The sequence below is a fragment of the Myotis daubentonii genome, chromosome 21 (genome assembly GCF_963259705.1).
Source record: "Myotis daubentonii chromosome 21, mMyoDau2.1, whole genome shotgun sequence".
Classification (NCBI taxonomy): Eukaryota; Metazoa; Chordata; class Mammalia; order Chiroptera; family Vespertilionidae; genus Myotis; species Myotis daubentonii.
In genome coordinates, this window is record NC_081860.1 from 9,087,289 (window position 1) to 9,109,691 (window position 22,403).

General features: G+C 53.6%; 2 protein-coding genes across 6 annotated transcripts in view; one reads left to right on the forward strand and one right to left on the reverse strand.

Moving 5' to 3' along the window:
- HOMER2 (homer scaffold protein 2) overlaps window positions 1-22,201 on the forward strand; it is a 117,975-nt gene extending 95,774 nt beyond the window's left edge. For 4 of the 5 annotated variants that reach the window (XM_059678032.1, XM_059678034.1, XM_059678033.1 and 1 more), the window contains 7 exons: window positions 1,510-1,641; window positions 10,351-10,443; window positions 14,182-14,321; window positions 17,297-17,453; window positions 19,528-19,638; window positions 20,293-20,373; window positions 21,378-22,201. In XM_059678032.1, coding sequence (XP_059534015.1) covers window positions 1,510-1,641; window positions 10,351-10,443; window positions 14,182-14,321; window positions 17,297-17,453; window positions 19,528-19,638; window positions 20,293-20,373; window positions 21,378-21,566 — 903 coding nt within the window. In that variant the 3' untranslated portion in view covers window positions 21,567-22,201. The remainder of the gene's footprint in view (window positions 1-1,509; window positions 1,642-10,350; window positions 10,444-14,181; window positions 14,322-17,296; window positions 17,454-19,527; window positions 19,639-20,292; window positions 20,374-21,377) is intronic. The other variant, XM_059678031.1, reaches the window with a different exon arrangement.
- Window positions 1-22,403, reverse strand: part of PDE8A (phosphodiesterase 8A) — a 412,152-nt gene that overhangs the window by 58,992 nt on the left and 330,757 nt on the right. The window lies entirely within an intron of this gene.

The following is a 22,403-nucleotide window of genomic DNA, read 5'->3' on the forward strand; positions in this document are numbered from 1 at the left end:
CCGAGAGGCTGGCCTGCGGGGCCCCTGGCTTCTGCTTGGGTTTGGCCGATGGCAGGAGATCAGCGGCGGGGGAGTGAGGGTGTTTGCTTTGCTGGTGTGTCTTCCACTGAAGGTCGCCTCTCTTTTCATGGCAGCCTGCTCTCCAGGACTCTCTCCTTCCACGTCCTATCGCCTCTTTTTAAAAATATATATACATATATATTGATTGATTTCAGAGAGGAAGGGAGAGGGAGAGAGATAGAAACATCAATGATGAGAGAATCATTGATTGGCTGCTTCCTGCACGCCCCCTACTGGGGATCGAGCCCACAGCCCGAGCATGTGCCCTTGACCGGACTCGAACCCGGGACCCTTTAGTCTGCAGGCTGACGCTGTATCCACTGAGCCAAACCAGCTAGGACTGGATATGATTTTTTTAAAAGATATTTTTTATTGATTTCAGAGAGGAAGGGAGAGGGAGAGAGAGAGAGAAACATCAATGATGAGAGAGAATCATGGATCGGCTGCTTCCTGCAGGCCCCCCCACTGGGGATCAAGCCCGCAATCCGGACGTGTGCCCTGGCCAGGAATCAAACCATGACCTCCTGGTTCATAGGTCAGCGTCCAACCACTGAGCCACACCGGCCAGGCCACATTCTATAGCCTCTTCTTTCCCTCGTCCTTTTAGGCCGCGGAGGGGCGATGGGCAGCACCAGGTCCCTCCACTGTCCCTCACTCTCCCCACGCCCAGCTCACGCCTGCATACGTGGTCTCTTTGTACATGGACCCTCCAAACATCATCCCACTTGGGGTGCATCCTTCCCCCCTTGTTGCGAAGCAGCGAGGCCCGATTGCTATGGACACTAAGTTGTGTGAGCTGGACACTGGGGCGCCAGGTGCTTAAAAAGGTACGACGTGCCAAAACCGGTTTGGCTCAGCGGATAGAGCGTCGGCCTGCGGACTGAAGGGTCCCGGGTTCGATTCCGGTCAAGGGCATGTACCTGGGTTGCGGGCACATCCCCCGTGGGAGATGTGCAGGAGGCAGCTGGTCGATGGTTCTCTCTCATCGATGTTTCTGACTCTCTATCTCTCTCCCTTCCTCTCTGTAAAAAATCAATAAAATATATTTAAAAAATAAAAAAATAAAAAGGTACGACGTGACGTTCTTCAGCGAACGTGTGACCTGGCTGGCCGTCAGGGGCAATTGGGTGCCTGGCAGCTTTGGGCAAATAAAGAGCTATTTTGGAAACTAGACTTAGGAGAGACTTTCCCCCTCTGGTAACTTGTAAGTTCTTACTTTAGGCCGAGAGCCTGTTTTTAAGTCTCTGGCATTGCCCCTCACCGTGGCTGTGTACCTGACTCAGCGTGGGGGGGCGTCAGAGGCGCGAGAAGCTGGGACGGATGTCCGGGTCGGGGAGGGTGGGGGGCCCGCATTCTGCGCCCGGTCCTGGCTGTACCCGCAGAGACAGAGCGTCACTGTGGTGTCTGACGCGGTGTTCACGTCTCCGCTCTCCGGCTGTCTTCCTGCAGGTGATTATAAACAGCACAATCACGCCCAACATGACTTTCACCAAAACGTCGCAGAAGTTCGGGCAGTGGGCCGACAGCAGAGCCAACACGGTGTTTGGTTTGGGGTTTTCGTCGGAGCAGCAGCTGACGAAGGTAACGTGGCCCTGCCCCCCCCCCCCCGCTCCCCCTCCTCCGCGTCCCCCCCCCCCCACCCCCCCCCGGCCGTGCGGCAGCAGGGCCAGCTGGCGGTGAGCAGGACGCCTCTGCCTGCAGCTCTGCCCTTCTGGCCCCGCAGGGCTGCCAGACCAGGTGACCTTTCAGACATGCCAGGTTCCTTGAAATGGAGATGTCACTTGGGAAAGGAAAGCACGTCCGACACGCGGCTTCAGAGCCTGAGCTCAGCACGTGTCCGCCCTGCTCCCTGGGCAGTGTCAGCAGCAGCCACCGACGCTCTGATTGGAGCTCTAGTCAGAGAGAGGGGGTGAGGTGACACCTGATAGCACTTCTTTTTGTTTGTTTGTTTTTTGTTAATCCCCACCCGAGGATATTTTCCCGTTGATATTTAGAAAGAGTGGAAGAGAGAGGGCGAGACAGAGAGAAACATCGATGTGAGAGAAACACATCGATGGGTTGCCTCCTGCACGAGACCCAACCAGGGCCCGGGCTGGGGAGGAATCTGCAACCAAGGAACGTGCCCTTGACTGGACTCGAACCCGGGACCCTTTGGTCCGCAGGCCGACGCTCTATTCACTGAGCCACACCGGCCAGGACTCATAGCAGACCTTAACCTCGAGTCCCCACTGTTTAAGCCGTCACAGTGTTTTCTTCCAGGAAGGGGGTTCATAGTCTTGGTCTGCCTCTCCGAGGGTCTAGGTCACACTCCCGATGCCCAGAGTGGTTTCGAGGCGCACACGGCGCTGGTCACAGACTCGGGGACCAAAGGGCCTCACCCAGGCGATGAGAGGAGCCGAAAGCTGGTTTTGGGGAAAACAGGCTCCCTTTCAGGGTGGTGGGAGAGCCCCCTGCAGTTACTAAGGATACGCTGGTTGCAAGCGGGACTGGCTGGTGTATGTGACCCGGGAACCTCTTGAAAGGATGTCGGAGGAGCTGACGAAACCCAAGGAGAGTTCAAAGTCCAGGCCTCGGGGAGGAGAGCAATGCTGTTTTCTGAAATGAAGAGGCTCAGGGAGAATTTGCATAAAGTGGAAGCAGGCACGATGCTGATTTCTTTTTTATTTTAATCTTTACTGTTGAAAGTATTACATATGTCCCCTTTTTTCCCCCATCGACCCCCTCCAGCTTACCCTTCCACCCCCCCCCAGACCCTCCCACCCCACTGTCTGTGTCCATGGGCCATGCACCTATGCACACAAGGTCTTTGGTTGATCACCTCCCACCCACCCACCCTCCCCCGCCTTCCCTCCAACATTCCGCCCTCTGTTCCATGCTGCCTGTCTCTGGATCCACTCCGTTCATCCGTTTGTTTTGTTATTCGATTCCACACATGAGTGGGATCACGTGATACTTGTCTTTCTCTGACTTATTTCACTGAGCGTGATGCCCTCCGGGTCCCTCCATGCCGTCTCGAAGGGCAAGAGAGCCTTCTGTCTTACTGCTGCACGGTATCCCCTGGTGTAAATGACGCTGGTTTCTTGCAAGAATGACACCAGAACTTCTGGCTGAAGTGGGCTGTGAGGATTTCCCGCCTTTCCACCCCGAATTAGTGTCTGTGGGGGGGAGGGGGCGGAACAACCCCTCCCCTGCCAGCTGGCCCCCTCCCACACCTGCCTCACACCCCAACTCATTGGGCGGAAGCCTCAGGTCACTGGGGAAGAGCAAAGACGTGGAGGCTCCCGTCAGAGACGGGGCACTGGCTGGGCTGCTTCAGGTCACACACGCCCGGGTCCCACCCAGGGCCTGAGCTCACAGACACCCAGGATGGTCTGAGAATGCCCCCCCCGCCAGCCCCCAGCTGCCTGGAACCATTTCTTCAAACTTTGGAGGAACCAGAGTAGGAAGGATAAAGGGGGAACGTTTCGATGAAAAGACTCAAAAGAAGGAAGAACCGCCGAAACCGGTTTGGCTCAGTGGATAGAACGTCGGCCTGCGGACTGAAGGGTCCCAGGTTCGGTTCCGGTCAAGGGCATGTTACCTGGGTTGTGGTACATCCCACTGGGGATGTGCAGGGGGCGGCTGATGGATGTTTCTCTCTCATCGATGTTTCTGACTCCCTGTCTCTCTCCCTTCCTCTCTGTAAAAAATCAATAAAAAATATATTTAAAAAAAGAAGGAAAAAAAAAGAAGGAAGAACGCAAAACGGAAACAGAACAGGTTGTTAAAGCTCAGTGTTTGTTCCTCTGCGCACTGGAGGGACCCTGGCTGTGCTGCTTCCACCCGTGGCCACTTGTGACGTCTCCCCGACAGGCGACAACGCCCTGTCCTCACGGAGGAGTCCTCTTCCTGAGTCATCCCTGGAGTCCCGGCTCCGTGACTGTGCCTGCCTTTGCCGCACAGACTTACCAGAGGTCTCCTCTGTTCAGAATGTTTCCAATCAGCGGCCCCTCTTCTCTGTGAAGCGAACGATTAACCACTCGCTGGTCAGTCACCGGGAAGTGAGGCTGGCAGGCCCGCAGGTGGCCATTAGCTGGCCAAGGGGAGCTTGGGCTCAAGGGCTCCCAAGTCGTGTTGCTGAGGGGACAGCCGTGGCCAGATATGCCTGACCCCACGGAGCCGCCACCCACAGCCCGGGAAGGGGGCTTGGGAATCAAACACCATGACGAGGCTGGATGAAGGGACAGCTCGTGGAGGTTCTCATTGAAGAACCCTGCCTCTCTCCACCCCCCAGGAAGAAAATAGGTACCTTGATCTTTACTGCTTCCATATAAGGACCGCTGTGCCCCGTAACCAGCGAGCATCATGGGAGCACTCTCTGCTCTTTAGAGAGGCTTTCCAAAAATAATAGAGGCCACGGATTCCCACAGGCAGCCTGGGCCTCGCCTGCCCACCCTCCGGAAGGGACGTGCCTGTTCGGACAAAGGCCAGTGCTTACGGGAGGAGAGCCAAGTGTAAGAACGAGCAAGTTTAGGTTCTAGCCCTAGCCAGTGTGGCTCAGTGGGTAGAGCCCTGGCCTGCGGGCCGAAGGGTCCTCGATTCGACTCCGGTCAAGGGCACGTACCTGGGTTGTAGGCTCCTCCCCGGCCGGGGCCCTGCTCCGGGCTTGTGCAGGAGGCAACCAATCGATGTGTTTCTCTCACATGGATGTTTCTCTCTGTCTTTCCCTCTCTCTAACAACCAGTGCAAACACATCCTCAGGTGAGGATTAAAAAAAAAAAAAGTTTAGGTTCTTTCTGGCACCTGACCTTGAGATGTCACCTTCTAGGTTACGTTCCATCTCATTCCTGGCAGAGAGAAGGGAACACAGAGCTGTGACGGGGGTGCAGAGGGGGGTGCGGGGGGGGTGCTGGGGCCCCGTGGTCAACCCGTCAAGGCCCTGGCACACACTGGCATTGAGTTTTGCCCCATTTCAGTTATTTCATCTGTCATTCAAAGTGGTGTCCTCAGGGTCACTTGGTTAACTCAGTGTCATCGTGAGAACGTTGCCCTGTCTCATGCCATCCTGTCTCCTGATTTAAGGGCCATTTCTTTTCCTGGGGGGTATTAATCCTTCTATGTTTCAGTTAGAGTGCTTTGGCTGCACGGATCAGAACCTAATGGTGGTGCTTCAGCAGACAGAACTATTCGCATTTGGAAGAGGAATCGTAGGCACGCGGCTGCCAACACTGGCACCCGCTCCGCCATGTTGGGTCTGAGGGCTCTGTGTGTGTGTGTTTTGTCGGTCATTGGCCTTTCCCTCCTGGTGATAAGATGACCTCTGCAGCTCTGTCCATCACATCTGCGTCATGGCAGGGGGGTGGAGGCGGGGGCCGGGGGTGGTGGTCCACACAGCCTCCCTGTAAACGCCCTGGGCAGACTCCTTGGGTCTCATCGTCAGTCTTGGGTCCCTAGGCCATCCTTCCACTCCCCCAGAACAAGGGGCGGGGGGGGGGGGGTGTACAGAATTGGGTGCCATGATTGGCTTAGACCAGTTCTCATTCTTTTTTTTTTTTTAATATATTTTTATTGATTTCCGAAAGGAAGGAAGAGGGAGAGAGAGATATAAACATCAATGATGAGAGAGAATCACTGATTGGCTGCCTCCTGCACACCCCCTACTGAGGATGGAGCCCACCACCCGGGCATGTGCCCTTGACCAGAATCGAACCTGGGACCCTTCAGTCCGCAGGCCAACGCTCTGTCCACTGGGACAAGCCGGCTAGGGCCAGTTCTCATTCTGTATCACCTAGGAAATTTCCTGCTCCGGACAAATTTGAGATTCTGTGAAGCTAAAGGAAAAAAAAGAAACGGCCTTTGACTGAGCAGCTAGCAGTGTCTGCCACAGTGTCTTCAATTGCCAAGGCCAGAAAAGCCAGAAATAAAATGAAATTAACGTCTTTAGTTTTCTGTGATGGTGATGATGATACTTCCATTCTGATCAAAGTTATTACATTACCACTGCAGAGAATGGTCCTAATAAGTAAAAGACGAGAATTGGGCATACCTTTCAGACACCATTGTGGTTTGACTAGCCTTTGATTAATGGGTTTTATTTACAGGAATCTATCTTCAGGAAATAATTGTAACTGAGTACAGAGATTTAGCTATATAAGGATTTTCCTTGCAGCATCATTTATAACAGTAAAAACAAACAAACCAAAACCAAACCAACCTAAATGCCCAGCAGTAGGAAATTAGTTAGATAAACGCCAGGGTAATATTGTACAGCGATTCAGGCGATCTAATAGAAGATCCTGTAATTACATAGAGATAGTAATGTCATCTTAGTAATTTCGAAAATAGTATAGAGTGAGATACAATATAACTTCATTTTAGAAAAGAAATATGTGGGCCCGGGCTGGTGTGGCTCAGTGGCTGAAGGTCAACCTAGGAACCAGGAGGTCAGGGTTCAATTCCCAGTCAGGGCACATGCCCGAGTTGCAGGCTCGATCCCCAGTGGGGGGCGTGCAGGAGGCAGCCGATCCATGATTCTCTCTCATCACTGATGTTTCTATCCTTCTCTCCCTCTCCCTTCCTCTCTGATATTAATAAAAAAATATACATATGAGAATATGTGTAACAAATGTATACATACAGATAGAAAAATAGCAGAAAGATACGTGGTTAGTGTTTATCTCTGGGTGGTGGGAGTATAGGTCTAAAAAAAATTTTTTTAACGTTGCGTTCTAAATGTATAAGCACGTGTGCTTTTTTATAAGGGGGGCGGGGGGCGTATTATAAACCTGAAGGCTTGGAAGGAGGGATGTTTCAGCAAAGGAGAGCCATCTGGCTCCTCTCTGGTTAACAAGTGCTTCTCCTCTCGCAGTGGGAGCTGGGGGGGAGCGTGCTCCCAGGGCGTCTGGATTGCTTCCAGTGCTCATTATTACAAATGAATCTGGGATCTTAATCTATCGAAGGCCTTTTTTTTTTCATATTTCTCAATTGTTTTCATAGAACAGTTTCCCAGAAGTGTTATCACGGAGCCAGTGGGCATGAATATTTTTTTCGCTTGTGATACATTTCTCCAAATTGCTTCTCGAGGGGCTGCACCAACACCCCGCGCTCCCCGGAGTGTCCTGCCAGCTCAGGGCGTCGTGATGGCGTGTGAGTGTGTGGTGCCTGAGCAGGCAGAGCATGGGACCTCGTTATTCCGATTGGCATCTTCAGTGAGGCGGGGCCCTTTTTCTGTAGGTTGCTGACTTACTGTGGTTTTTTATTTGTGAGTCTTGACGTTTCTCTGTTGGGGTTTGCATAGTTGCCTTTTCAATTTGCACAAACTCGGTGCTCTCCCCCTTGGGGGCACCCCTCGCCTTTCCGTCCCCCTCGCCTCCCCCCCAGGAGCGTAACCTTTCTCTCCCCTCCGCTCCAAGAGCCCTCCTTCTGCTTCTGCGACTTGCTTCCTGAGCCTACACAGCCAGGCTGGCTCACTTCCGCTACCTCTGTGACTTCCTAAATAAACTTTCTCTTATTGAAAAAATGTGCACAGCCCGATTGGTGTGGCTCCGTGGTTGAGCACAGACCCATGGGCCAAGAGGTCCCCAGTTCGATTCCAGTCGGGGCACATGCCTGGGTTGCGGGCTCGATCCCCAGTGGGGGGCGTGCAGGAGGCAGCCGATGGATGTGTCTCTCTCATCGATGTTTCTCTATGTCCTTTTCCCTTCCTCTCTGAAATTAATAAAAACATATTATTTTCTAATTTGCACAAGCTCTTTCTTTACCGAAGATAATGGCCCCTTTGCTGTTGTACTAGCCTCGCTATGATATTTCCCCCAGGCACCGGTTTTCCTCCTGATTTACTCTTTTTCCTTTTATCTTGAACAACTTGACATTATTATGTCATCGAAAGATGTCACTTTGGGGATATGAAGCCCCATGGCTGTGGCTTTGTGTTTGTTTGTTTTTAATTTAATTTTTTTAAAATATGCTTTCACTGATTTCAGAGAGAGGGCTCGAAACGTCCATGATGAGAGAAAATCATTGATCAGCTGCCTCCCGCACAGCCCCTACTGGGGATCGAACCCACAACCCAGGCATCGGACCCTGACCTCCTGGTTCATGGGTTGACGCTCAACCACTGAGCCACACCGGCCGGGAGGCTGTGGCTTTACTGATGGGCCTGCAGGGGCCACAGGGGCCAGAACAGCAGAAAGCTGACCTTTCTGCTTCGACCAGGGTGCTCGGTTCACCAGCGTCCCCCACCTGGCGAGGGCTCCCGGAGCAGACCACCGTTGTCGTGTCGGCCGTGTGAATGCGCTCAGAGGGTAGCCTGTGCTCAGAGGTTCCTGAGTTCTTAGCAGAAGCCACGGCGCTGTCGGTGGCCTTGTGACTGGCTTGCTTTTTTGTTTCTCAGCAACCACATTCAGCTCTCGTGCTTTGTCACGCCGGCACCGCCTGTCACCGAATGTTCTCTGCTCGCACAATGTCCTTGCTAATTAACATCAGTTGCCTTGTCAGTGACGGCGGGTCATGATTGGTGTGATTGTTCTGGGGTTTTTAAGGATTTTTTTTTTATCATGAAAATATTAAAACATTTTTTTAAACGTCGAGAGAGGTACGGTATAATAAACACCCGCGTACACATCACCGTGTTGTTAACGCTTGCCACATTTCTTTATGTTTTATTGTAGCTGAAGTACGTTAGATTACAGACATCAAAGAAAGCATTTTACGCCTAAAAATTGCAGAATTTATTTCTTTAAAAAAAAATGACATTTTTCTTTTTTTATTTTATTTTATTTTTTTAAATATATTTTATTGATTTTTTACAGAGAGGAAGGGAGAGAGATAGAGAGTCAGAAACATCGATGAGAGAAAAGCATCGATCAGCTGCCTCCTGCACATCTCCCACTGGGGATGTGCCCGCGACCAAGGTACATGCCCTTGACCGGAATCGAACCCGGGAACCTTCAGTCCGCAGGCCGACGCTCTATCCACTGAGCCAAACCGGCCTCGGCAAAATGGCATTTTTCAACATAACACCATTAGCATTTTTTTTTTAAAGTCTTCGCCCGAGGATATTTCTCCCACTGATTTCTAGAGAGAACAGGAGGGAGGGAAGAGGCAGAGAGTGAGAGAAACATTGATGTGAGAGAGACACATCCATTGGTTGCCTCCCACACACGCCCCTACCAGGGTTGGGGAACCTGCAACCCAGGTGTGTGCCCTTGACCAGGAATCAAACCTGTGACCCTTTAGTCTGTGGGCTGATGCTCTAACCCAGCCATGGGCAAACTACGGCCCGCGGGCCAGATCCGGCCCGTTTGAAAATGAATAAAACTAAAAAAAAAAAAGACTGTACCCTTTTATGTAATGATGTTTACTTTGAATTTATATTAGTTCACACAAACACCCCATCCATGCTTTTGTTCCGGCCCTCCGGTCCAGTTTAAGAACCCATTGTGGCCCTCGAGTCAAAAAGTTTGCCCACCCCTGCTCTAACCACTGAGAAAACCGGCCAGAGAAACACTGTCTTTTTTTTGGGTAATGTTTGTATTGATTTTTAGAGAGAAAGGAAGAGGGATAGAGAGAGAGAAACATCGATGAGAGAGAAACATCATCAATCCACTGCCTCCTGCACGACCCCTACTGGGGACCAATGTTCCCTGACCGAGAATCAAACCGGTGACCTCTTGGTTCCAGGGTCGATGCTCGACCACTGAGCCACACACACTAGCCGGGCAGGGCAACACTTGTAATAAAATTAATAGTGATTCTTCTTTGTCGTCTCATCCAGTCCACGGTCACATTCCCCCTGTTGCTTATAGGCAGTCCGTTCAAAACAGGGTTCAGTCAGAGAGAGTATGTGTTGCATTTTGCTATTTGGCATTTTGGTATTTCATATCTTCCGCGTTTAAAATCTAGAACAGTGTCTCCTCCCTAACTTTTTGGATGTTTTTTATTTTTATTTTATTGCATTGATTTGTAAGAGTTCTTGGATCTTTCCTTAGACATGATGGTGTTTTCTTCCGATTCCTTCTGTGGTACAAGTAAGCTTCTTTTCTTGCCTTTGTATGAGTTACCGTTAACCAGGGGTGTTTCCATCCTTCATCATCACACTAGCTTCAGTAGCTGCAGAATTGACCCGGATCAGACTTTGGCCAATGGTGTTTATTGGAAGAAGCGTTCCTTATATCCATTTCTTTTCTATCTCAAGTAAAATCCTTCTTCAGGATGGGTACCGAATCGATTGGCCTAACACGGACGCAAGCTAATAAACCTGCGTGCGGATTGTCAGCCACGACACCCTTCGTAACTGCTCTTCATGTTCAGTTCGCAGAGAAGTTCCAGGAGGTGAAAGAAGCCGCCAGACTCGCCAGAGACAAGTCGCAGGAGAAAATCGAGACGTCAAGTAACCATTCCCAAGTGAGTGATTTGTCCATAAGATAAAGCCGGGGCGATTCCTGGCCGAGACCCTGTTCCTTGTCACTTTGACCAGAAACAGGGAATTCAGCAGCAGGGCAATTTGCCCCCTATGGAGTTCCTTTTTAAAAATCTTTATTGTTGAAAGTTTTACATATGTCCCCTTTACTTCCCCCCTGACCCCTTCTAGTGCCCCTCCCCACGCCAGGCCTTCACCACACTATCGTCTGTGCCCATGGGTTATGCACGTATAGCCCAGGGCATCTTGAAGGTTTTTTTTGACCTGTTCACACTGAGGTGGACAGCACATGCATTTGTGAGACTCCTGACATTTTCAGGATGTGGCGATGCATTTTTTAAAAATATATATTTTTATTGATTTCAGAGAGGAAGAGAGAGATAGAAATATCAATGATAAGAGAGAATCATGGATCAGCTGCCTCCTGCACACGCCCCCCTACTGGGGATCGAGCCCGCAACCCGGGCATGTGCCCTGATCGGGATTCAAACTGTGACCTCCTGTTCATACATCGACGCTCAACCACTGAGCCACACCGGCCTGGCCTGGGATAATGTATTTTGATAGGAAACTTGTATTTGTTGAGGTGAGGGTAACGCATGTCCTTGGCCCCCGGGAGGTGTTCTCTGGTCACTATGTTTCAGGACCACTGACAGGGCAGCTGCTTCCCTCCCGGTGGGAGGTGGGGCTGCATGAAGGATGCTCAGTGACAAGGGCAGGTGCCTGTGCCTGTGGGAGAGAAAGCTTGAGTGATGCCCGCGAGCCCTCGGCTCTGTCTCCCTTTGTAATAAAAGTCAGATGGGAGATGGCGTTCCAGCAGCTGGTTTAGCCAAGGACATGTGGCTCTGTCGAGTAGTCCCTTTACTTCACAGTGTGACGGTTGACTAAGGAGGACCTGTTTGTCCTAGCCCAGTGGTCGGCAAACCCATTAGTCAACAGAGCCAAATATCAACAGTACAACGATTGAAATCTCTTTTGAGAGCCACATTTTTTAAACTTAAACTTTATAGGTAGGTATATTGTTATTAACTTAGGGTACTCCTAAGGCTTAGGAAGAGCCACACTCAAGGGGCCAAAGAGCCGCATGTGGCTCGCGAGCCGCAGTTTGCCAACCACGGCCCTAGCCGGTTTGGCTCAGTGGGTAGAGGGTCGGCCCTCGGACTGAAGGGTCCTGGGTTTGGTTCTGGTCAAGGGCATATACACTGGTTGCAGGCTAGATCACCGGCCCTGGTTGGGGCGCTTGTAGGAGGCAACCAGTCGATGCGTCTCTCTCACATTGCTGTTTCTCTGTCCCTGTCTCTACCCGTCCTGTACACTCTCTCTGGAAATCAACAGAAACATATCCTCGGTTGAGGACTAACAGCAACAAAAGAGAGGGACCTGTTGTGACCTGAAATAAAAACGCCTGCCTTCCTGATGTTTGATTGGTGTATGTCATGGGCAGGAGGCTTGATCTAGGGACAGGGTTGTCTGTGTGGAGACAGGGAAAGCCAACATCAGGAGCAGGGATTTGGGTTTGGGATTAAGCAGGTGTAACAGCAAGACGGCCAGGGCACAGTGGGGCTGGGAGTGAGGTGCACTGTGGGAGGGACAGCCATGCACTTGCAGATACTGGGAAAGACCTGGAATTCTTCACAAGCAGATAGTTTATTATTAATTTAACTAGAGGCCCGGTGCACAAAATTAGTGCAGGGGGGTGGGGGTGGGGAGGGTCCCTCAGCCCAGCCTGCACCCTCTCGCAATCCGGGACCGCTGGCTCCTAACCACTTGCCTGCCTGATCACCCCTAACCACTGGCCTGCCTGCCTCATTGCCCCTAACCACTCGCCTGCCTGCCTGATTGGCCCTTACTGCCTCTGCCTGCCTGCCTCATTGCCCCTAACCACTCTGCTTGCCTGCCTCATCGCCCCTAACCACTCTGCCTGCCTGCCTCATCGCCCCTAACCATTCTGCCTGCCTGCCTCATCGCCCCTAACCACTCTGCCTGCCTGCCTGATCACCCCTAACCGCTGGCCTGCCTACCTCATTGCCCCTAGCCATTCTGCCTGCCTGCCTCATTGCCCCTAACCACTCACCTGCCTGCCTGATCAGCCCTAACTGCCTCTGCCTGCCTGTCTGATCGCCCCTAACCACTCTGCCTGCCTGCCTCATTGCCCCTAACCACTCTGCCTGCCTGCCTCATCGCCCCTAACCACTCTGCCTGCCTGCCTCATTGCCCCTAACCATTCTGACTGCCTGCCTCATTGCCCCTAACCACTCGCCTGCCTGCCTGATTGGCCCTAACTGCTTCTGCCTGCCTCATCGCCCCTAACCACTCTGCATGCCTGCCTCATCGCCCCTAACCACTCTGCCTGCCTGCCTCACCGCCCCCAGCTGCTCACCTGCCCGCCTGATCGCCCCTAACCACCTCTGCCTCTGCCCTCCCCCCCCCCCCGCCGCAGCTTCATCCAGAAGGACATCCAGAATGACGTCCAGAAGGTCGTTCAGCTGTTCAGTCTATTTAGCATATTACGCCTTTATTCTTATAGATTATTCATTATTGAGTAGTTAGTTGGCAGACATCGGAGGTGGTTTATGACTGTTGATCTGGAATTGCCATGAGGGTTGCCTGCGGGTGGTAAGGAAGTCGGGGTGCCACAGAGGGTTGTGAGGAGGCTGTGGGTGAGGATGGCCTGGCAGGGCAGCCACAGGGCGACGGGGAAGGATGGATGGCGGAGACACCTGGTCGGAGGGGAACCAGGAGGCCTGGGCGCCTGGAGCAGTCAAGACTGACGCCCACGGCTTGACGGTATTAACGTTTAGCTTTTAGTATCTGCAAATGTTTAGCAGCAGATATTCCCCAAGGTTTTGTTTTAAATATATTTTTATTGATTTCAGAGAGGTGAGGAGAGAGAGATAGAAACATCAATGATAAGAATCACGCCCCCCGCTGGGTGTCGAGCCCTCAATCCGGGCATATGAAGACCGGGAATCGAACCTCGACCTCCTGGTCCAGGTCCATAGGTCGACGCTCAACCACTGAGCCACGCTAGCCAGGCTCCCCAAGTTTTTATTTGCATTTCAGTTTTGTTTATGGCATTTTTTTGCAAGATAGGAATGCAGAGTTAGTCAGATTTATACGTCCTTCCCTTCACGGTTCCTTCCTTTTGCCATTATGCATATTGGGAGCTAAATAAGATCTTGCTGAGAGCTTATCCAAGACCAGATGAGATTTCACCACCATGTGGGATGACTTATCACAGAAAGCATCTCAGAATATTCATAACACGCTAAATAGTCATGGAGACCGCAGGCACCCAGAGCCGGCCCCTGTTGTTTTAATGCGTGTGGAGCTTCCCCTTTGCAGCCCCGGGATGCTGAAGCTGTCTCAGCCTGTAACGGTTTTTCTCTTCCCTCGTTATAAATCGTTCCTCCTCTTTTAATCTGTGGCTTCTGCCGGTGCTATTTAAGGAGACCGGGGACCCGGGCGTGTTCGGGTTAGCCGGAGAGTGTGAGTAAGATGGCCCCAGGCGCTCGCTGGTCCGTGAAGCGCCCAGACTCTGAGCTCACTGTGGCCCCCCCCCTGGGCCTTGTCCTTGGTTCTCGATGGTCTCTGACATGTTCGTCGCTGCTGCGTGTCGGTCAGACGAGTGGTTCCCACCCTCAGAAACAGCGTCTCGTATGCCTGACTCGTTGCCCCTGTGAGGACCCGCAGTAACGTGTGAGGTAATTCACTTTGGCCAGGAATCTGGGTGTGAAACCCCGTCTTCTGCTCAGGCATCCAGCGTCAACGGGACGGACGATGAAAAGGCGTCGCACGCGAGCCCGGTGGACACCCACCTCAAGTCTGAGAACAACAAGCTGAAGATCGCCCTGACGCAGAGGTAAGGGGCTTAAGTCCAGACGCTGGTTCTCTGGCGGCCAGTCTCACCCCCCAGCCGAGGGAAGCCGGCCGGCTGGCCTCGTGGCTGCCCTCTGCCTCGCTGACCGCATCACACACGCTGGCCACGTCTGTTGGCACCCGCCTCTCCACTCAGCCGGCCTGGCCTGTTCTCGGAGCTTAATGCCTGTGACCTGACCTGGGAGGCCAGGCAACCGTGACCCTTAGACCCAGCCCCCGGTTTTGGATGGCGGGCTTTGTCAGGGTTTCGAAGGACAGAACTGTGACCAGTCCTTTTTCTTTCCCATCAGACAGCTATCAGACTATTCTCGATTGTGTGATTTGTTTTTTGTTTTTAAATATATTTTTATTGATTTCAGAGAGGAAGGGAGAGGGAGAGAGAGATACATCCACGATGAGAGAGAATCATGCATCGGCTGCCTCCTGCACGCCCCCTGCCGGGGATCGAGCCTGCAACCCGGGCATGCGCCCTGACCGGGAATTGAACTGGGACCTCCTGGTTCCTGGGTCGATGCTCAACCACTGAGCCACGCCGGCCGGGGCCTATTCTTGATTGTTTACGTCGCAGTGTGCCGCCTGAATGAACACATTTTAGCCCTAAAAATCAATGTTTTGAAATCCCAATTTAGTGGAGAAGTGAATTATAGGAATGAGGGGAAGCCATTTCCCCAAATCGGCTTCAGTTCTCCATCATCAGTCCTGGAACTAATCAGATAATAATGCTCTCTGTTTTTTCGGTCCGTATTGTTTGAACTGGAAGTGTGTATTTTCCTCTCACCGTCCCGGGTCCTGAGGCTGTGGGATGAAAGATAATGCAGATTATCCAGATACAGCTGCATCGACTGTTTAAAAAGCCGTTAGACGCAGAACTCCCCTCCGCCGGGCCGTGCTGAGCAGGAGCCAGGGCTCTGACAGCTTGTGGGGCAAGCTCTGCCCGTCACCCGAGACGTGCAGAACGCAGATTCCTGGGCCCCGAGCAGGGAAACAAAGGGGCCTGAAAACCAAACAGCCTCTGAAGGGAGCCTGACTCCAGTTTGTTTCCTAAAACTTCCTCACTGGAAGCACAGGGTCAAACATAAACTTGGGCCCTGGTCAGTGTGGCTCCGTGGATAGAGCGTCAGCCTGCAGACCAAAGGGTCCCGGGTTCCATTCCGGTCAAGGGCAGGTACCTTGGTTGCGGGCACATCCCCGGCCTAGGCCCTGACAGGGGCTCCTGCAGGAGGCAACCAATCGATGTGTTTCTCTCACATCAATGTCTTTCTCTGTCTCTCCCTCTGCCTTCCACTCTCCCTAAAAATCAATGGAGAAATATCCCCGGGTGAGGATTAACAACAGCCACAAAAAGATAAACCCGGGTGCATGGGGTGCTGTAGAGGTGTCCCTCAGACCCGTGGCTAGAACCCCGTCCTGCCCTCGGGGGAGTCCCCGTCATGGCCTCCTCTGCCCTCGGCGCTCACGTCTGGATTCCTTCCGAGGCAGGGCTGGGGGACCTTTTCCTGCCAAGGGCCACTGGGATATTTATAACCTCATTCGCTTCATATAATTCACTTCGTGTAAGTTTATGTTGCTGCGAAAGCTCCTGTATTTATTGACGTTCGAGTCCCGCCTGCAGGGCCAAGCCTGATGCGTTCCTGGGCCTGCTGTGCCGCCAGGTCTGCTTCCAAGGCTCTGAGGAGGCACCAGTGACAGTGGGGCCATCATCACCTGTTTGCTTGTTAAATCTGGGGGGGGGGTTGTATTGGGGGGTTTTTTGGGGTTTTTTTTTGGCTCCAAGATGAATGCAGGAACTTGTCGAGAGAGTCCAGGAGCTTTCATGAGATTCTCAGAGGCCCCGGGGTCAGGTCGGCCCAGCACTTCAGAACTTCTGACCTTGAGGCTCATTTCAGGGAGAAAGCGGTTCTCGTTCTGTGTCAGGGGTCAGCTGGGGGAGGAGGGACAGGGTCTGACTCCGTGAGCTTGGTCTCTTCCTTCTCTAAGAATTCTGTGCATTTCTAAAGTGATTCGGTTTTTTTAAATCCTCACCTGAGGATATTTTTCCATTGATATTTTTTGTTTTTGTTTTTATTTTTATTTTTTAAATATATTTTATTGATTTTTTACAGAGAGGAAGGGAGAGGGATAGAGAATCAGAAACACTGATGAGAGAGAAACATCAATCAGCTGCCTCCTGACACCCCCCCACCGGGGATGTGCCCACAACCCAGGCACATGCCCCTGACCGGAATCGAACCTAGGACCCTTCAGTCCGCAGGCCGACGTTCTATCCACTGAGCCAAACCGGCTACGGCTGTTTTTGTTTTTTAAAAATTATTATTATTATTATTATTTTTACTTTCATCCATTGATTTTTTTTATTTTTTTATTTTATTGATTTTTTACAGAGAGGAAGGGAGAGAGATAGAGAGTCAGAAACATTGATGAGAGAGAAAAATCCATCAGCCGCCTCCTGCACATCTCCCACCGGGGATGTGCCCGCAACCCAGGTACATGCCCCCAACCGGAGTTGAACCTGGGACCCTTCAGTCCGCAGGCCGACGCTCCATCTACTGAGCCAAACCAGTTTTGGCGTCATCCATTGATTTTTGAGAGAGTGGAAGAGAGAGGGAAAGACAGACAGAAACATCGATGTGAGAGAAACACATCAATTGGTTGCCTCCTGCGTGAGTCCCGACCAGGGCCTGGCTGGGGAGGAGCCTGCATCTGAGGTCCATGCCCTTGACCGGAATCGAACCCGGGACCCTTTGGTCTGCAGGCCGACGCTCTATCCACTGAGCTACACCGGCCAGGGCTCTAAAGGGATTCTTTAAAAAAAAAACAAAAACCAGCCCAGCCAGGTGACGGGTCCACGCAAGACAGGCCAGTCCCTCTGGCACCTGTTCCTCCAGCCAGCCCACAGGTCGGGGCAGGGGGACGGTCAGCGCCCGCCCTCCCGGTCACCTCCCGGCCCCTGCCTTGCAGCGCCGCCAACGTGAAGAAATGGGAGATCGAGCTGCAGACCCTGCGGGAGAGCAACGCCCGGCTGACCACGGCGCTGCAGGAGTCCGCCACCAGCGTGGAGCAGTGGAAGAGGCAGTTCTCCATCTGCCGCGACGAGAATGACCGGCTGCGGCACAAGGTGGGTTTGGGGGGCCCGGGGGGCACGGCCAGCGGGAGGGGCGGCGGGAGCAGGAAGACTTCCTGCCTCCTCCCTCTATTTCAATAACTGATTGATTATTTTGTTTCTTTATAAAGATATTTTTATTGATTTCAGAGAGGAAGGGAGAGGGAGAGAGAGAGAGATAGAAACATCAGCGATGAGAGAGAATCATGGATCGGCTGCCTTCTGCACGGCCCCCACTGGGGATCGAGCCCGCAGCCCGGGCATGTGCCCCGACCGGGAATCGAACCCTGACCTCCTGGTTCATAGGTCGACGCTCAACCACTGAGCCGCGCCGGCCGTGTTTGAATGGTCAGCACGTTGACCCCACAGGCTGTGGGCACGACAGGGGGACACGGCACATTGACCTTGGTATTCACTCTCCCTGGCCCACCCGGCCTGAGCAGGGCCACCAGAGGCCGTGCTCTGTCTCACCGTCTTCGTGGCACAGATGGCACATGAAGCTGCCTGGTGTGGCGTTTTCCTTTCAGGCCCACAGTGCTGACAGCGAGGGGCTCCGGGCCAGGTGCTGACTCCGCAGGCTCCCTTCCCAGGCTGGCTGATCGATTGCCCTCTCTTTCTTTTTCCAAGCCAAGAGCCCAGCTTCTCTCTGCGCCTGAGTATCAGAGCCCCAGGGCGGGGGGGGGGGGCGGGGGGGGCGGGGGGGGGGGCGGGGGGAGGAGGAAGTGCCCGCTGAGAGGAGCTTCAGCTTCCCCGGTGGGCGGTGGGCGGCGTCTCCAGCAGCCCCTTAGCTGGGTGCGCACCCGCCTCTGGGCAGTCCTCACAGCCAGCACCCAGCGCATTCCCTGCTGCCGCTTGTGGGGACCCCATCAATGTGGAGCTTTTGTGTTACACGTGGGTTCCACTCTTGCCGTCCGCTCTGCACACACACTCTGGCCTTGGCCGTTCTTCTGAGGGAGCCGGCTGGGGAGGGAGAGAAAGGTGCACCCTGGGGATTTGCCCCCCACCCCCACCCCTCCCCGTTCCCCTCCAGGAAGAGGCCTGCAGGCCAGGCGCCCATGTGCACCACTAGGGAAAGGCCCTGATTTACAACGTTTGAAATGTCATCGCGTCCCCCTTGGTGGCCACTGGTGTCTACCCCGCTGGCTTAAACCCATGAAATGGAATAATTCAGGATGTGATTAAAACGATGGAGAATCATTTGGAATTGAATACATTTCTATGCTGATAATAAAAATCATTTTAAAAAGATGTAAATCGTTCTGGGGAGAAGCAGGTCGATCTATGGGCCATCTGGCCCCTGCTCGTGACAAATCCTTAAAGCAAACCTGCAGCTCCTGCCCTGTGGCCGCGAGGGCAGCCCGGAGCCCGAGCACCCTGAGGCCGGGCTGGGTGGCTCAGGAGGCTCTGCCGGTGGTGAGTGAGGCACCTCCTGCCGAAAGGGACCCGCAGCCCCTCCGGGAGCCGCATAGAGTTTGATTGTAGCCTCTGAGAAACACAAGTGGGCTAGTTTTAGGTTTATTTTAATTTTTTTATATATTTTATTGATTTTTTTACAGAGAGGAAGGGAGAGAGAGAGAGAGTTAGAAACATCAACGAGAGAGAAACATCGATCAGCTGCCTCCTGCACATCTCCCACTGGGGATGTGCCCACAACCCAGGTACATGCCCTTGACCGCAATCGAACCCAGGACCCTTCAGTCCGCAGGCCGACGCTCCATCCACTGAGCCAAACCGGTTTCGGCAGGTTTATTTTAAAAGAAATAAGTTTAGCCCAGTGGATAGAGTGTTGGCCTGCGGACCGAAGGGTCCTGGGTTCAATTCCGGCCAGGGGCACATACCTTGGTTGCAGGCTCCTCCCCGGCCTGGGTCCTGGTCGGGACACGTGCAGAAGGCAACCAATCGATGTTGCTCTCTGTCTTTCCCTCTCTCTTTCCCTCTCTCTGAAAAAAAAATCAATGGAAATACATCCTCGGTGAGAATTAGTAGAAAAGAAAAAAGAAAGGACGCGTAAACGGAGCTGTGTCGATCTTTTGTTTAATGACAAAAAAGTGAACTAGCGTCCCTGCCTCCTCTGTGCTGTTTCCCCAAGATTGACGAGCTGGAAGAACAGTGCAGTGAGATCAACAGGGAGAAGGAGAAGAACACGCAGCTGAAGCGGAGGATCGAGGAGCTGGAGTCCGAGCTCCGAGAGAAGGAGACGGTGAGTGGCGGCTCTGACGGCCCCTCGCTGTCCTCTGGGCCTGCGGGCGAGCCCTCCCCCCAAGGGCGCAGCAGGCGACTGGGCATGTGACGGCCCTGGCAGCTGCCCGGACGTCGGCACAGAGTCAGAGCCAGGAGTCACGTCAGGGCGCAGACGCTACACCCTCCTCGCTGCGTGTGCTGTGTGGTCGGCCGCCCCGATCCCAGGGGGAGTTGAACTTTGTACCAGGCACTTGGGAACGTTTGTAGGCGCTGTGTCATCAGAAGTTGAACCCCGCTGTCAAATTAGTGCAGTGAGAGCCATTCGTTTTCTGGGGGGCAGGACAGCCAAGTACACGGAGGCTGGAGGCCACGGGCAGGCTGCCAACCCGTTCTCTGCCTCAGTTTCCCCACCCACAAAGCAGGAAGCATGAGAAGACCTTCCCCGGTGGTGGTGTACAGATTTCGTGCAATCGTGCACGTACTGCACCCGGGCCTTAGAGTATCTGAAGGGTTCAGTGTTGGCATCATCACCTTCATTATCTGTGCAAACAGCGCGGGTTCCAAAAGCTGCTTCCCTTCCTAGATGCCCAAGGTGGGGTGGGGGTGGGGGGTTCAAGAATACCTTTTATCTGACCTGATTTCACATGCTTTTTCAAATTTCTTTCTCCCGTAGGAGTTGAAAGATCTCCGAAAACAGAGTGAAATCATACCTCAGCTCATGTCAGAGTGCGAATACGTCTCTGAGAAGTTAGAGGTAAGGGCGGGAGGCTCAGGTGAGAAGGCACTGGTCAGGTGACTCCTCCCCGAGGTCCCTTCCCATCCCCCTCGCCCCTCTCCCCCCCACCCCCTGTCCCCGAGAAGGCTCAGCAGCATTTGTCTTGTGGCTTTTCCACCTAACGAAGGTGTCCTGTGCCACAACCATAGTGCAGGTGACTGTGGCCAGGCCACAGAAGCCCCTGCAGAACCACAGAGGGGTGAGGAGTGGGGGCAGAAGGAAGGGCTGAGAGCCTAAGACCTGGGTGCTGTCCCACCTCTCCACTCCCCAGCCGTGACCTTGCAGACGCCCCTCACTGGCCTCAGACTTTTTTTAAAAATGTAATTGATTTCAGAGAGGAAGGGAGAAAAAGAGAGAGAGATAGAAATATCAATGATGAGAGAGAATCGTTTACCTGTTGCCTCCTGCACGCCCCACACTGGGGATCGAGCCCGCAACCCGGGCATGTGTCCTGACCAGGAAGCAAACCATGACCGCCAGGTTCATAGGTCAGCGCTCAACCACTGAGCCACGCCAGCCAGGCCGGCCTCAGATTTCTGATCGCAAAAGGAGGGTTTAAACCTCCTCTACCTCCAGGCTCTCAGTTCAGGAGCCCCAGCATTAGCAGCTGGTTAGGTTAGGTTATCAGCATGGAGCTGATTGGATCTCTGCTGACCGGCTGGGCCTGGGGCTGAAAATGCCCCATGCTGGGATTTCAGACTTTCTCTGCTGGGCACTGGTGAAACGGCCGGTTAGCATCGGGCTCCCCGGGCAGGCGTCCGAGTTCTGCGTTCTGGGTAGGACCGTCATTTTCCAGGCCTCGTGTTGGTCACACACTGTCTGTGGGCACCTCTGCCCGGGGGCAGGCAGGAACGAAGGGCTCGCTGAGCTGCCCTGGTCTGGGTGCGGAGGCCCTAACAGGTCCGGGCTGCAGCCGTCGCAGGTCTCAGGCCCCCCCCCCCCCTCGCTGTTCTCTAGACCCTTCTCCTTTGGCTTGGCTGCAGGCCGCGGAGAAAGACAATCAAAACTTGGAGGACAAAGTGCGTTCCCTGAAGATGGACATTGAGGAGAGCAAATACCGACAGCGCCACCTCAAGGTGGAGTTGAAGAACTTCTTGGAGGTGCTGGACGGGAAGATCGACGACCTGCACGACTTCCGCCGCGGCCTCTCCAAGCTGGGCACCGACAACTAGGGCGCGGCCGGCCCGCGGGAGCCACAGGTGTGTGCGAGGCGGCCGGACCAGGACGTCCGTCCTGCTGCGGGGGGTTGCTCTGTCCCTGCAGGTTCCAGACCTCCGTGCCGCCTGGCCTCCGGGATCGCAGTCTCCTCTCGCTTCTCTGGCCTCTCGAGGTTGCGGGCCACTGGAAGATTCTGACTCAGGAATCTAGACTAGGTCTACCTTACGTTTACGCAGTCAGGGCAGGGATGTTTATATCTTTCTTAAGGGTTGTTGCAGCCACATGAGCTGAAATGAGTTTTCTAATCCAAACGTGAGATTCCATCACACCTCCTTTTTTATTTTTTGAACGGCATTCGGAGTATCTGAATGTCCCCCAGGCGCCCCAGTGTGGCCGTGGAGGTAACAGCTCCCTCCCCGTGGCTGTCCAGATGCGGTAGAGCAGCTGCTTGTCCGGAGAAAGGAGACAGGCTTCGGGAGGTGCCTTTCTGGCCCGGGGACCCCTGACCCCCGACCCCTCATCCCGCCCCAGCTGTGAGGCTGCGACCACGCTCCTTTCCTTGGTTTTCGTTTCTGAGCAGATCGCTGTGCCCTGGGGACAGCACGCAGTGAGGGCGCCTCGCACAGTGCCTGGCACACAGTAGGTGCTTTAATAAATACTTGTTCAATGAAACACATGCCCAGGATTTAGTGTTTCAATCCAGCCCCGGCAGAGAGTCCCTGCCGACAGACCAGCGTCCTGGCGCCCTGGGTCCGCGTCAGGCGTGAACGCACTTGCGTGGTTCAGCCCATGGCTTGGCTCCGTGGCCCTGAGGCTGGGAGGGTGGCCGTGGAGGCAGCCGGAGCTGGCAG